The sequence below is a fragment of the Zonotrichia albicollis genome, chromosome 16 (assembly GCF_047830755.1).
Source record: "Zonotrichia albicollis isolate bZonAlb1 chromosome 16, bZonAlb1.hap1, whole genome shotgun sequence".
Taxonomy (NCBI): Eukaryota; Metazoa; Chordata; class Aves; order Passeriformes; family Passerellidae; genus Zonotrichia; species Zonotrichia albicollis.
Window position 1 is genome coordinate 3,256,276 of NC_133834.1, and position 15,189 is coordinate 3,271,464.

Here is a 15,189-nt window from a genome sequence, read left to right on the forward strand (position 1 = left end):
CCTTGATTTAAAGGAGTCATCTCTGTCCTGGGCAGGGGTTAGGGATGTGATACACATGGATGACTCCAAGAGTGCTCTGTTAGCTTGGATATATCTGTACTCTGCAGCCAGCAAAATAATTTGCCTTTCTTAAAGCTTGTCTTCTATACTACCTGTGGTTTTCATTTATTCCAGAGGTGATAATTCTGGGTAGTGAGACATTTGTAAGTTTATTTCTTTATTTCTTTATTACAAAGAAGTGTTGTCAGATGTCGAATGTTGCAAGCTCATGCTGTTGCTGCAGTATAGGCATAGCCTGAGCCCTGCACGGAAATCTCACTCCATCAGGGGCAGGAAATGGTGTCAGCAGCAGCAGACTGTCTGCAGGCAGGGCAGGGAGTGGGCTTGCCTGATGTGTTGCTTTTTCTTTGCAAGTCTCCTGCATCTTCCTCTTCCTCCTCCTCATCCCAAACGCTGCCCTATTAAGCTGTGCATTCCTGCTGTAGAAATAGCTGGTTTTCATCTTGTCTCCTTTGGCCACTGAGACAGCTGAGAGTTTTTACAATTTCTATCTGTGTGTAACCTCTTTGCATTTCTCCCCAAGAAGCACTTCAGATCCATCAGTGTTTTGTTCCTTTCCCTGCAGCTTTAACCGGATCGACATTCCGCCTTATGAGTCATACGAGAAGCTTTATGAGAAGCTGTTGACAGCTGTGGAAGAGACGTGTGGCTTTGCTGTGGAATGAAAAAGCAACCAAAGGAAACAGATGCTAGCTCATGGACCACCAAATCAAAAGCTAGAAGAAGCTTGCTGTGAACTTCCTGCTAAGCTGTCTGAAACATCTGAACTCTGACAACTTAGAGATGAGGCTGTTTCCCTTAGGTCGCTGGTGGATTTGGGGGGGAGGGTCGGGGCTTTTCTTGGTGGTTCCCAACTCTATTTTCTCCCCTTTGTTACAATAACCCCTTCCCTCTTCTTCTATCCCCCCTGAAATGCAGCCAAATTCAGCATTTGGCTTTGGTTACACAGGATATTCTGCTAGATTTGTAACACATATTGTGATAGGGTCAGCGACCTGTGGGGCTTTTTTAATAGGAGAATCAAAGTGTATTTGAGAATGAGCTTAATTTGCTGAGGACTTGAAACTGGTATGCACCTGGTTAGTCTGTCTTAAATCAAGGTTGAGCCTTTGTAGAATCCAGCAGGTGCAGAGTGTCTGACTGGCACCAGAATTTGCATTGCACATTTTAAACATCTGTTTAAAAAGTAAACTTCTAGCAGAAAATACCTCCATATGAACACTTAACTGAAAGGTAAAGAAATCCAAGTTCTGCCTTAGCAGGAAGCTCCCAGTGGAAGCTGTGGCTCACCTTAAGAAAAGTGAAGGAATCTGGGACAGCTTAAACGGTATTGTATGATTTCTTTTTGGTTGTCCTGGCTGAAATCTAATTGTTTTGCACGTGAAAACAATTCTTTCCTCCAGCAGAATTACTTTCCATCGTTTGTTCGGATGTGAGTACCTTGCAGAGAAGCCTTGTGAGGAGAAGACAGAGGATGAAGATCCATTCAATCCCAAAGCTGTGATTTCTGTGCCACTGTTTTACCCAAGATGTGTTTGTGTGACTTTAAATTCTAAGACTCACATGGAAATCACTAAAAGTCAAGTTAACAGAACAAATTCCTGCTTCAAATTTTTTGGCCTTGGGAAAGATTTATTTGGAGATTGAGGTGAAAGGGGAACTGCATAGTGAATACATTCTAAATGTTACAGAAAGCTATTGGAACAATTTATGATTTCAGTTATGTAGGGATGAAAATTTCTCCAGAGAGCCATAAGGCTATTTTTTCCAATATCTGAAACTAATATTAAAAGGTTTGTTCTCTAACACAGGGGAAACAAAAGCAAATCCAATACATGAATGTCTTGATTTGAAACACAGGTGTCTGCTGAGGAAGGCAGGAGCCTCCCTTGCAATGGAAAATGTAAACCCCTTCCCTCCAAATTATTACAATTTTAAAATTAAGGGGCTTTCAGACAAAGATATGAGAAATAGGAATAATGGCTCTTTACTAGTATATATAACAAGGCAATAATACAGAAACACTGGCTTAAAGTGACAGAGTCAGGCTGGGAGCTGACACCCTGTTGGCCAGGGTGGTGGTGGCAGCCCCAGTCAGTGGTGGCTGCAGTCCTGATGAAGTGATAGATGTGGTTCTGTTGAAGCAGGGATCCTCTAGAAGGGTCTGGTCCTCCTCTGAAGGTCTCCAGTGGTGGTTATGTAGCTCTTGTCCTCTGGGAATGCAGTAGGTAAGGGCTGTGCTGTTCCCAATCTCAGATTATATCCAGGTAGGAATGTTTGGTTCCTCCCCCTGGGTGGAGCATCTCACCATGGGATAATGGGATTTTGTCAGTCATCCATTGAGGCTCCAAGGCCCTTTAGCAGAAGATAATTCCTCCAGAGGGAGTTATCAGGGATGTGTCATGGAAGAGATAAAGAGCACTGCCCCACTTGTTTTTAACAGATTGTGATAGAGTACATACTTTTGGTTACATCTTACATTGTAACCTAAGACACTGAATCACTAATATTTTTCCAGTTGGCACACCAAGGTGAGACAGTATTTTAACAAATAACATGGCTTCAGAGAGACCCAGTTATCTATCAAACATGTCTAAACTTAAGCAGACTTGCTTGTATAGGATTTTTTTTTCTTTGGCAAGCCTGATTTTTAGGGAGATTCATGACTGAACCACTTAACAGATGTTACATTAATGGAATAATGGAATAGTGCATTGAAATTCAGCTGTGGGTAAGAGACTGTCCTTAGGAGATGTCTACTGGAATACTTCTACTTTGTTTTTTTATTTAATTGCATTTGGTAATAGCTTTAAACTGTGATAGGACAGAAAGTAGACACTTGTCAAAACCTGGCATCTTTCTCTGTTTTGTTTGTTTGTGGTTTTCTTTTTGCCATTGACCATAATTCTTGTGATTTGTTGTCGGGAGTCGCATGGGAGGTGTAAAATTGTACTATATTGTGAGATTTGCACAGGGTGGCTAAAGATGCTCATCCTGCAGGACTGTACAGGAGAGGATGTTCAGCCCCCTGTTCTGTGGGGATCTTTTGGCACTTGGAGCCCAGTTTCTGCAGTTCTGGTTGTTGGGATGTGCAGCAGTTGGCAGACAGCATCCCTGCAGTCCCAGGCTGAGTAGCAGAGTCCCCACAACCCTGGATTTTCCAAATTGCTTTGAAGTCAAACCTGTTCATAGAGTGTATTTAATCCTTTCAGTACGTTTGAATGTGCAATAAACCAGTCAGATAGGAAAAATGCAAAATGGATTATTGCCCAAAAGCTTTGCATGCAATCTCATGTGGATTTTTCACTAAAAGAAGTGTAAAAAAACCCCAAAAACCCAGATACTAAAGCCCACCCCTAATAAAAATCCTGTCACACCTGCAGCACAACTGGCTCAATACAAACCAAGTGAGGTGAAGGGAAAGGCCCCTGATTTGGAGATCTGTAGGTCAAGTAGCTTTATGTCAACGACCCAGTTGACATAAGATAGTTCCTAATGTCTTTGCTAGGTCAGTGTTTTATTGAATGCACAAAATAAGAATAGGCAAGGATTGTTGTTTGGAAAAGTCTCTGTTTTTTGCTGTATTTAAAAGCCCTTGTCAAGGTACCTCCTCCGTGCTGACAGTAACAAGAATAGGGCACTGTCTTTTAAATTATTTCAGTTCTCTTTTCAACAGCTTCACCACCTCTCCCATCATGTTGTCTTTGCAATTTTGTGCCACTTCAGTGATGACAGAGACATTTTTTGTCTTGTTCTGTACGTGCATTTGAGGCAGGCCTTAAAGCTGGTTGGGTGGATGGAGGAACAGCAAGAAGTGAGGCAGAATGGCTTTGGAACCATGGCCTGTTCTTGCAAGGCCAGGGAAGGACAAAATGCCAGCAGGAGTTAGCTTGGCTTGAGCCAGTGGCTCTCAGAGGTCTGGGATAACCTCAGCTGTCCGAATTTGTGTGTCCATCCCCACTCTCTCTGCCAGCACTTGAACTCGGTTGTTACTCTCAAACTTGCCCAAAGAAAACCATGGAGTCCCGTGTTGGTGTTGCCATTCCACGTTCCAGCGCCGAAACTCTTGGGTGTGACCCGGAGGGAAGACGAGGCACAGCACAGTGGGTGTCCCTGCTGTGCCACACAAACCCCTCTGCTGCAGCTGGTGCTGCTCCTCAGCCTCTACTCTACGCTCAGGGATGTAGGAAACCACCACTCTGCTCGTGTGCTCCAGCAGGAACAAAGCAGACTGTTGGGTGGATGGGTGTGAGTGTTCTCTTGGGCATTATGTTAGACGAGACCCTGCTCCTAAAAGGCTGCTCCAAGCTCCAGGCGGTGCCATCAGCTCAGCAGTGTGTCCTCAGTTCAAGTGGAGGTGGTTGTAAAATCCAACAGGTTTTGTAAATTACTGATCCAGCCACCAGGCCAGGTTCAGGGCTGTGTGGCACAGCAAATTCCCAGAAACACAGTATGGATCTGGTTTTAATCTGTTAAGGTTTTTTTTTGTTGTTATTGTTGTTGTTGTTCCTCAACCACTTTATAATGTATTTTTTTAATTTATTATTTTGTAATGTCATGTTTAAGTATTGCTGCTATCCTTGTTATTCTTCCCACTGTTTTTATTGCAGATTTATTTTGTGGAAGTTGTACACTAATGTTTCATTTTATGTCTAAATCAAAGTATTTAAGGAAATACTAGTTCTATTTAATGTGGTTATGGAACCAGCTGGAATAAACAGTGATTGTATAGTAGGCTGGACCCAGGAGGTCATGTTCATTTTTGTTACATATGCAATAAACTCACAACTTTAAACTCTTGGTAGCTACTGTTTTGTTTGTTAAAATATTTGTGGGAATCAGAGGAAAAGAGTGGACAAAGTATTGAAATGCAACAGATTTAATAGATCTATAAGGACTGCCCAGATGAAAGTCCTCCTCTGCAGGGAGAATACTTTGTTTCATTAATTCACCTTAATCTTTTCCTCCTCTTATCTCATTATTTGTCCTGATAATTTGCAAAACCTCAGTTTGCAGAAAGAAATTATAATTTCCCCCTTAATGAAAGCTGGAGAAAGATTCACTAATGTTGATGAATCCTTGCTGTCCTGTTTATTTGGTTTTTCCCCCTAATTATGCTGCTTTACGAGTGGAGAAGGACAGGAGAAAGTCCAAGGAGGGTGTTCAGTGTTGGTGTGTGCTGCAGCAGTGCTTTCCCTCCCTGATGCTGAAAGCTGGGGTTTCTTCTGGCCAGAATTTGGTTTAATAAATAAGTAAACAAGGAAGGACTGCAAATAAAATGCTTTTTATTCTTTGAGTAATTTCACAGTATGAACAAATGACGGGGGAGCTGCTGCAGCCCACCCCTCATGTCAGCCAGCAGCAGGGACTGAACGATTTCATTCCCTGGAGCAGGAAATCGTGTCACCCCTTCAGTGCTCTGTCACACACTGACACCACTGTTTCTCTTTAATAACTACTTTCTGTGAAATTTTCCTGATTTCTGCTTTCCTTTTGGTGCTAAGAGAGAAGAGGATCCTTGTAGCCTGCTCCAGGGGAATCCTGTGCAGGTGTCCTGGACCCACTTCCCCATTGCTGAGCCCCCCAAAAGTTCCGTGCTGTCCACCCCCATTGCTGAGCCCCCCAAAAGTTCCATTCTGCCCCCCCCGGCCCCCGTACCCATTGCTGACCCCCCAAAAAGTTCAGTTCTGCCCCCGCGACCCCGAGCCCCCCAAAAAGTTCCGTTCTGTCCCCCCCGGCCCCGCCCCTCAGCACGTGCGGCCCTGGCCACGCCCCCTCCCCCGGGAGCACCGCCCGCCCGGCAGGGGGCGTCCCGCGCCGCTGCCCGCCCGCCCCCTGTGTCTCTATGGTAGGTTGGCCGGGCCGGGCCCGCTCGCGCCGCCCGTCCCCGCGCGCCGCTCTGTCCCTCCCTGGCCGTGTCTCTATGGTGCGGGGCTGCGCGGTCACGTGGCGCGGGCCGGGCGGAAGCGGCGGGAGCGGCGGTTAAATGAAGCGGGGCCGGAGGGGCGGCGGGGCCGCTGAGTGCCGGGGTGACCCCTCCGTCCCGCGGAGCCGGTGAGTGCCGGGACAGCCCTGCCGCCCCACGGGGCGTCCCTGGGCCTCGCCGGACCCCTCGCTGCGGGGTCGGGCGCTGCTCCCGGCTGGGCCTGTCCTCAGGGACGGGTCGTTCTCCGCCCTCTCCCCGCGTCCCCTCAGGGCCCGGTGTCCGTTCCGTCCGTTCCTTTTCCCCCGCGTCCTTTCAGGGCCGGCCCTTCCCCTCTCTTCCCGTCAGGGACGGGTCGTTCCCCCGTAGCGCTTCCCTTCAGGGACGGGTCCCCCGCGTCGCCGTCCCCGTGTCCGTCCTCCCGTTCCCCTCCACGTTCATTTAGGGCCGAGTCCTTCCTCGCTGTCCCTCAGGATCGGGGACACCCCCTACCCCTCCGGCTCCCCTCAGGGCTGGGTCCTTTCCCTCCGCCCTCCATCGCCCCAGGGCCGCTCCCTTCTCCCCCTTCCCGGGGCCAGGGGGTCCCTTCACCGCCGCCGTGTCCCCCGCTGCTCCCGGGGCTCCTCAGGGCTGTGCCGGTACCCCGGGCCGGGGTTTGGAGTCGGGGACAAGCTGGAACTGGTGGGCAGAGGAGGGTAAAAGATATTTCTCTTCTGACCCCTGTTCAGTGTGGGAGCACTCGGTGCTGTTGGGACATCTCGACGTTTCAGGTATCTGCTGTGGGAGCTGCTGCAGGAAAGAAACCCCAAACACAGCTGTCCTCGGAGCTGAGGGATCAGTGTAAGAGATACTCCTCTTCCTCCTCTTCTTTCCCTTCTCTATTGATCCAAGTGCCAGCCAGCCGTGGTGGAGCACAGCCTGGGAGTGTTAATGTACACTGCGTTTATGGACTGAGCTTTTCTGCCCCTGGAGCTGACCTTGTTCCCCCAGATGGCTGCAGGCAGGTTGGGATCCCACCCAAGTCTGAGCTGTGGGGAACTCAGGCATGTGTGTGTGAAGAGAGGGGTGTGAGCTGGCCCGGGGCAGTGCTTTGGGGTGGGCAAAATGCAGATTGGCTTAAAGAGCCATCCCATGGATCCCTGGCTTTGCAGCTGTGCTGGCTGGATCCCCGGGTGGGTAACGGCTGCTTGCACCTGCCAGCCCAGCCTGGGGAGTTTTTCCTTTCATCTCACCTGTGCTTTATGACCTGGAGTGTTGTCTTTGACTGTCCTCCAGCACTTTACTTTAGACTCTTACTGACAGATGCTTATAACAGTTTTCATACAAATAAGTTTAGCTGTTGATGTTTCTGTTCAGTTTCTTATGGTTTGGTCACTGTCCTGAGACCTCTGATGCTTTGAAAGAGAAGAGCTGATATTGCTGCTGTGCACTTTTATTTCCATAATCCAGGCATGGTGCTGAGGGACTAAAGCTTGATGTCCATGAGCTTTTCAGAGTATTCCCTCTTGTGTTTCTTTCCCTGTGGAACGGGCAGCAGTTCTGGAAGGTGCCTTGGTGGCTGAGAGACACAGCCAAAGACCTGTGGGCAGATCTCTGCTTCTCTGTTCTGTCTCTGTGGAGGTTGATTCCTCTTTTTTAACAATTTCTGCTCTCCCACCTGATGCAGTTTGGAGCTCTTGCAGGTTTCCAGTGGTAGCAGTGGAGGGCAAGGCAGGTGTCCCCCATCAGGCATTCAGACTGGCCTTTGCAGGCTCAGCTAATGTGGCCTCTCCTGCTTTCAGAGAGGATGGCATGAGGGTTTTTCCTCCAGCAACCTGTTTGGAAGGTGAGGCAGGGAATCTGAGACCCATCACTCTGCAGATCCAAACCTTGAGCAGCCTCTGGTACATCCCTGAACAGGTACAGGGCCTGTGCTGCTCCCATGAGCAGCACCCACTTTGGTTAGGACTGGGAGGATTCCAGGCACAGCTTTTAATTCCAGAACTCTGGGATTTACAGCTTTAATATGTGCTTTTAATTTTTAGGATGAATACTGTGCAAAAAATCCACTGCCTTACATCAGGCTTTGTGCAATTGTAAACACGTTAATAGATTTCATGTGCTGGGTGTCTTGGTGGTGTGACTGCATGTTAATAAACAATCATCTTGACAGGAGTTTGTGCCTGGAACACCAAGACTTGGGAAGGGACTCAGACAGATTTCCTGAAGCTCTGTAGACATTCAGCCTGCTTGGAGGTGCTGCACTGTGGTGACAGGCTTGCTTCCATCTCTTTTTTTGCTTCCTAGGATGTTTTCCTTCTGGTTGGGCTGGCTGCAGGCAGTCAGGGCAGGAGCAGCAGTTCCTAGAAGGGCACTTGGGGCAGGTGTTCCTGGTGATAAGGTGCAGGATTCCAGGATTCTGGATTCCAGCAGGGTGCTGGCAGCTCGTTCCTGGCCTGGAGTTTCAGGAGCTGCCTCGGAAATCCAAATTCCGGGGCAGACCAGTGCTTTGTCTGCCTGAGAATGCAGTGGGCGTTCCTGCTGCTGCCGAGCCTTGTGCTTTGAAATTGGACACAAATCACTGCAAAGTCCTGTGGCAAGGATAGGTGGGGCAAACACACAATTCCTGCGCAGCTGGAGAGAGGCAGGAAGCATTTCCCAGGGGCCAGGAGCTGATTAACAACCTGGAGTAGCACAAACCCAAGTGCAAGAGACGTGGAGCCCTTCGGGTGTTGTTTAGTGCCTGCTGGAAGAAGCTCCCATTCATTAATTTGGAATGGGTGTCTTATTTTTATTTATATCTTTCTAAAGCCATTGTGAGTGGTTTGCTGTGTCTGAGTGCCAGCAGTGCTGGCTGTTGGGGCTTGCCACTGGCTGCATTCTTTCTGGGACAGTCAGAACTGCACCAGTCATTGAAAGTTTGGAGTTGTTTTCTTTTTTTGTTTTTTTGCAGATGGATTTGATCTGGAGATATTTTAAGACTCCCTTTAAATTATTGAATTTGGACATCATTGTAACTGCTTAAAGATGAGGCATTAATGGTCTCCAAAGCCTGTGTGTGCACTGAAGTGATGGGGGGGTTTAGAGCTGCTTCATGTAACTGGGATTACTCCCAGCAGCACCAATCCCAGTGGGACAGGTGCCTTTCTAAACCCAGCAGAAGGTGTGAAACACACAGCTGCCTGGGACAGCAGCTGTCTCCCAGGAGATAAGGTCATTTGTGTACAGCCTGGGAGTTCCTGTGTTTGAAATGGAGCTGAAAAATGGGCTGGCCAACATTATTCCAGAGTAGTTTTGTTTTTAAGGAGGTTACTGGAAGTGGGAGATGGGGGAAATTGGGGAGGGGTAGGTAGAGGAAGCAGGAAAAGAGGGGAGAAAAAAGCCCCTTAGCAGTGTCCTGGTGGCTGGAGTAAGTTATGTTTGTCAAAGCACTAAGATGAGAGATAATAAGGAGTGTCTCACTGAGCTGGGATAATCTCATTCTCACCAGCCTTTGTGTCACTTTTATAGAATTTCAAGTTTATTTTGGACTATCTTGGGAGTGATGTTTTTCCTCTGGGTCAGTGCTGAACGGCTTGCAGTGGTTCTAAATTCATAACAATCCTTGAGAAAGCTTAATTCCTGAGGATGGGAAATGATATTCCCTCTGAATGACACCTCTCTCCTAATTACCAGCCCTGCTGTGGTTCCCTGCCTGTGTTCATGGGGGGACTGTCAGTGCCTGATTAAGTGGAAAAACCATTGGGCTTTAGGGGAGGATTTCACTGTGGGGCAGCTGCTACCCCGAGCCACGCTGTCACCTCACAGTGCTCCTGACCCAGCTCAGAGGAATTTAAATTAAACATGTGCATTCCTCCCTGGCTTTAGGGTGCCCCACTCCTGTGCTGGTGGTGCCCAGCTGCTCCCAGGGTGAGTTTTGGAGGCTGTGGTTGCCCCTTGTAATGAGAAGTGAAGCTGATGAGCTGAAATAAAACTGGGAGTGTTTGTGGGTGGCAGGGTGGCCTGCAATGCTTTCAGTGGTGTTGCTCCCTCAGCCTGCTCTCCCTGCAAGGAGGCCAAGCTGCTGTTTGCATTATTCAGAGGAACATTTGGATGGGATCTGTGGAGGCACCACGTGATGCTGCTCTGCAGCACAAGGTGGTTGGGATCTGCACTGGCTGGAATCTCTCTTTGGGTGAATATAAGAATGAAAAATGGCCTCAAGTAATATGTTTTGTCCAAAGCACTCCTTGCACAAGGCCTCTGTACTGTTATCCAGACTGACATGCTCTTACCAAGCTGTGGGCACTGCTCCTGTTATTCCTTGGAGGAAAGCAAGCAGGCTTTGGCTTTTTACAGCCCTTGCAAAACCAGAGTGAGGAACAGATTTACACTTCCAAATCCCATCCCAGAGACATGATGTGTTTTTGTGTGATGGATGGGGAAGGAAAACCTCTCCCTGGTGCTTCTTGCAGATCATTTCTGCTTGAAGGCCAGTCTTGGAAGGAGCACTGGCCCCTGTACCCCTGGCAAGTACAACTCTGTTGGGCAAACACATTTCAGGGGGTTGGCAGAGGGAAGGGACAGCAGTGCTGACAAGCTGCCTGCAGCACAGCCACGGTGCTGCTGAGGACTTTCCTCCTCTCCCTGCTCTGCTGTCATGTGCTGCAATGCAATTTGAGGGAGATGACAGCAGCAGCATAATGGGGAGGCAGGAAAAGCAGCTCTTTCTTTCCTTTCAGGAAAGCAGCAGGGTAGGGCATTTAATGCCTCCTGTGCTGCTGGGATTTCCAGCTACGGATGAGCAAGAGCTGGGAGCAGTAACTTGGCTAATGTAAATAGTTCCTTGTGGATTGTTCAAGCAGGATCCTTTTGTGGTGGAGCTTCATTGTGTATCAACTGGGAGGTGCCCTTGGATCTGCCAGGGCTAGCACAGAGCAGCTCACAGGCTGGAAGCACCTCTGCCTTGGACACTGTCTGGGGAGTGCTCTCAGCTCAATGGGTTGTGTTTATTTAGTAATTTGTGGCTTTTTTACTGTCACTCCAGCCCAGCTAGTTAAATAATCTGTCTGACACTGCAAACCCAGGAAGGGAATTTCTGTTCTGCTGTGAGGACTCACCCAGTGTTGGACACGGGTGTGTTGACCAAGGGTGGGCACAGATTCACTGCCTGTAACAGTCTGTCCTGAAGGGCTCTGAGTGCAGCCTGTAACCCCCTGGTTTTGTAGTCCTGTGTCTGTGAAATGTTGGTTTGTCTTGGCATTAATGGGTGGTACAGTCTCATTAATCTACAGGACTGTGGACCTGAGAGTTAACGTGCAGCTCCTCTTTTCTCCCTTTTTAGCTCATCATTCATTCATTTGTGAACTTTAGTAGTCTCAGAAGGGATTCATGCTGGATGTGGAGCATCTCTAAATCCAGCCACCATCTAATTTCACTGTTTTCTATTCTGATGCAGTGGTATTTACCTCAAATGCAGCCTCTTTGCTTTTCTGCTATTTTAACATGCTCAGACTCCACAGTGGCCACTGCCACGTGACGTGGGTGAGGTCAGGCTGGACAACTGTCATGAGCCTGGAAGGCTGCTCTGGCTTTTCACTGCTGGGAGCTGGGCTGGAATTGGCTGCAAGGCTCCACGTGGCTGTAAACAAAACTAAAACTAAACCCACTTTTACAAAGGCTGTGCTGGCTGTCTGGAAAATCTTTTGACAAGTGGTCATCTGTGGTGCTGGAGCAGTAAGGAGGTAGTTCAGTTCTTCTGTGACAATGCTCCTCCTGCAGCACTTGTTGGGTGCAAGAAGCAGCTTATTTTTTACTCTTTCCAGCAGAAATTGGTGCAGAGCATGGATTTGTAGCTCAGGTGTTGGCACCTGTCTTACAAGGGTTCTGTTGGTACTTTACTCTGAGAGGTAAGGCCATTTAAGACTTATCACTGTGAGCTTGGCCTGTTGGCCCAGTCTGGCACTAAACTGGCTTTTGTGTATATTTAAACCCTTAATTGATTGTGTAAAAGCATCTTTGAAAGTGCCTGACCTTGCAGGAGGAGCACATGTAATTTGAGTGGTAGGGATAGGCTGTGGCTGTATCAGCTTAAGCTGCAGTTTGAGATCTTCCTCCTTCTTGCATTTTATTTTACCACCTTAATTCTGTTCTCCCAATTCCACCATGTGTGGAGGGTATCTGATCTGAATCCCACAAAAATGTTTTCCAGGGCATTTCCTTTCAAAGCTGTAAGAAGTGCTGGAGGAGCACAGTGTGAGGGGAGGAGAGAAGCTGTGGTGTGGGAACATGAGTATCCTGAACAGGTATTGAAGTGAAACCCTTCTGAGCATGAAGCCCCAGCTTCTGGCTGCTGACCTTTGGAGCTGTGGCAAGTGCAGGTGCTTAGTGTGGCCCTAAAAAAGGGCATGGCTGCTGTAACCAGAATATGTGACCTGTGAATCATTCTTTTTGGAAGTCCCTCACTCTGGATGTTTGACACCTGGGAGGGTTGGTGGCAGGCTTTTAAGTCAATAGTTCAGAAAGTGCTGTGCAGATTGACAGGGACCTTCTTTTTGCCAAGGTGGGCTGCTGCAGTAACTCAGATTTTTTTCCCTGTGTGCCACCTCAAGGTCAAGTCTCACCTTTTGTGTTGTCAGCAGCTTTGAGAACGAGGTGAGGTGTGCTGTGCTTGAAAGCAAAGTTTTTTGTGATAAGTTCGGGTCACATTTAAAATAAAATAAAATGCAAAAATACCCCCGTTTGCATTTTTTTCTTGGTGGTGCATTATGCTTGTAATTTTTTCTGGAGCACAGCTTCCCAGTGCAGCTTGGGTGGTTTCCTGAGTGGCATCCAGGATGCCATCAGAGCCTGTCAGTTCCTTGTGGTTTTCAAGTCCTCTGGCTGCCTCTGGAGCTGAACCTGACTCTGTGTTGGGAGTTTGGTTGGCTAGAGACTGGAAAAATACAAAATAGAAAAAATACAAAATTAACCACAAATACCGTGGCTAATTCCAAGTCCTGCACCTGTTAGATAGTGTGTCCTTGGGCCTGGCTGTAGTATGATAACAAACAGTGAAAGAGACATGAGAAAAGAGATGCAACCCCCAAAGAATGAAAAAGAGTTCATAGTGTAGTTCAACCAATAGATTGCTTAGCTTACAGAATATTCATAAGCTTATTATTTGCTGTATAAGTGTTTGATACTTTCTTCAATAAACTAGACCTGTGATGAACCAGCTAGTGTCCTAGTCCCCTTCCTTCAACCACTCTGCTTTCCAGCCCTTTTGGTTTTGGTCTGCTTGTCCCTCTGTGCTGCTTTGGACAGCAGTTTGCTGCTTGTGTGCAGCCTGGTTCTCCCTGCTCCCAGTGCCCCTGCACACAGGGCTGTGAGCTGAGCAGGCTCCTGGTTGCTCATCAGTGTGAATGTCAGTGCCACTGCCTGTCCCAGCAATCTTAAATCCTTTATTTCTGTTTCCTCTCCAGTGAAAACAGAGCTAGGATGGGAACCTGAATGCTCCTGAAGACATTGATCCAGCTTGTTAAATAACTACTTAAAAGGTTGCACTTGGATTTCTTTGTTCTGTTAAGCTCTTTAAAGTGGCATTCAGGATGCCTTAAAAAAGAAAAGAAAAAAGGTAGGAAAACTACTGAGGATTTGGAGAGGAAATGCTCTGTCCTTTCTCCTGGAGGGATCTGTGAAGTACAAGTAAGAGAGGAGCACTCTGCTGTATATCCTGGGGCTCACAGGGCATTTCTGCTGCTCTTTTCCACGTGGCTGCTGGGTTTATGGAGAAGAGAAGGCAGCTGCAATTAATGCTGTGTGGAGCTGTGGCAGGTGTGTGCAGCACCTGGGGCTTTGTGGCTCCAGCTCTTGAAACCCACAGGTGACTGAATCTTGGTGCTGATCAAAGCAGCCCCTGGCTGGGAGTTCAGGGAAAGGAAACTGGAAGTAAAACTCACTCTGGAAACAGCAGAACTGCAAATCACATGGTTTCACATGCTCTTCCATTCATCCCCACCCTTAGAACACAAAATCAGAACAAGTGAGTTCTGAATGCTGGTTTGGGAGCCAGGCTGTGAGCAGAGAAAGGCTGGGTTTGTGTGCAGGTCTGTAGCCAAGTGCTGGGCTGCTGTGTCTGAATTGTTGCATCAATGTGAAATGCCAAGCTGGCACCTGTGCTTGTGATGTGGGAGGGAGGTTTTGGATTTAGGGATTACCTGGATGATCTTGCACATGCCAGAAGTCTGAGGCAGGCAGAGCACAGCCCTTTACAGGAACTAACTCCAGGAACACCTCCTCCTCCCTCAGAACCTTGATTTTTCACTTCACTCTCAAAATGAGCTGCTCAAGGTAAAGGCATTAACTCTCCAACTAGAATTTGTAGATTTAATTTTTTTTTCAGACTCAGTTGGGGGAGGGAGAATGACAGATCCAAAGGTTTCTACCTGTTGTGCAGAGGGTGGGTTTTTGCATGCATCAGAATGAGGAGCCTTGTGCTGCTCAGGGAGATGGGATGGTGGAGCTCTGTTATTTGCCAGAGGGACTGGTGGGGGTTCTGGGAAGGCACTAAAGTGTCCACAAGTTGACCTTGATGCCAGTCACCAGGGAGTAGCTCAAAGGAATGGGAAACTTTCATTTGTGCTGCCCAGTTTTGGAAACTGAAAGCAGCCGTTTCAAAACAGGCTTACGTTTAAGGGAGTAGCTCACAGAGCAGATATTCTGCTAGGGAAATGCAAATATTTTGCAGGTTTGGGAAGGAAAACTGGTGCCAATGTATGTGGCCAGCTGTTAGTGAATTAGGTAAAACTGGGTACATTTCCTTCCTCTTGTACTTTGTGTTTCAGATAAAAATGGTGATTGGTACTTCAAACAATTATGATTAATAATTGTGATACTGTGACCTTGATGAAATGAACTGCAAGTAAGGTTGATGAGAAGTCTTGTGATGTACAAAGAGCCAAGATATTTCCTGTAAGTCCTGAGTGGGCTTAGAAAATGGGGGAAAAATCTAGTTGGGGATTTGAAGTCAAGTAATCCCTAAATATCTGCTCTCTTGATTGCCCCTGAGTAAGCAATTTCCATTGGCCTGGAGCAGTGGCACAGGTGTAGCCTGTCCTGTGTTCATCTGCAGCCTCTCCTGGTGGGCTCTGGTCCCACTCCTGACTCTGCAGTTCCCATGGTGAGCCTGGGAGGAGAGGGCATCACTCCCTTCAGAGCTTTCCTCCTTGGGTAGGACAGGGTGAGGAACAGGGAACTTTTGGGAGGTA

The 15,189-nt window shown here is 47.8% G+C and overlaps 2 protein-coding genes across 6 annotated transcripts in view; both read left to right on the top strand.

Moving 5' to 3' along the window:
- The window catches only part of SMURF1 (SMAD specific E3 ubiquitin protein ligase 1), a 47,630-nt gene extending 42,770 nt beyond the window's left edge, over positions 1-4,860 (top strand). For all 4 annotated transcript variants that reach the window (XM_074552801.1, XM_074552802.1, XM_074552803.1 and 1 more), the window contains exon 18: positions 626-4,860. In XM_074552801.1, the coding sequence (XP_074408902.1) occupies positions 626-725 (100 nt within the window). In that variant the 3' untranslated portion in view covers positions 726-4,860. The remainder of the gene's footprint in view (positions 1-625) is intronic.
- A 1,045-nt stretch (positions 4,861-5,905) lies between these two features.
- The window catches only part of RNF216 (ring finger protein 216), an 81,009-nt gene continuing 71,725 nt past the window's right edge, over positions 5,906-15,189 (top strand). The window contains exons 1-2 of one of the 2 annotated variants that reach the window (XM_074552800.1): positions 5,906-6,114; positions 6,712-6,823. The gene's annotated coding sequence lies outside the window, so the exon portion shown is untranslated. The remainder of the gene's footprint in view (positions 6,115-6,711; positions 6,824-15,189) is intronic. The other variant, XM_074552799.1, reaches the window with a different exon arrangement.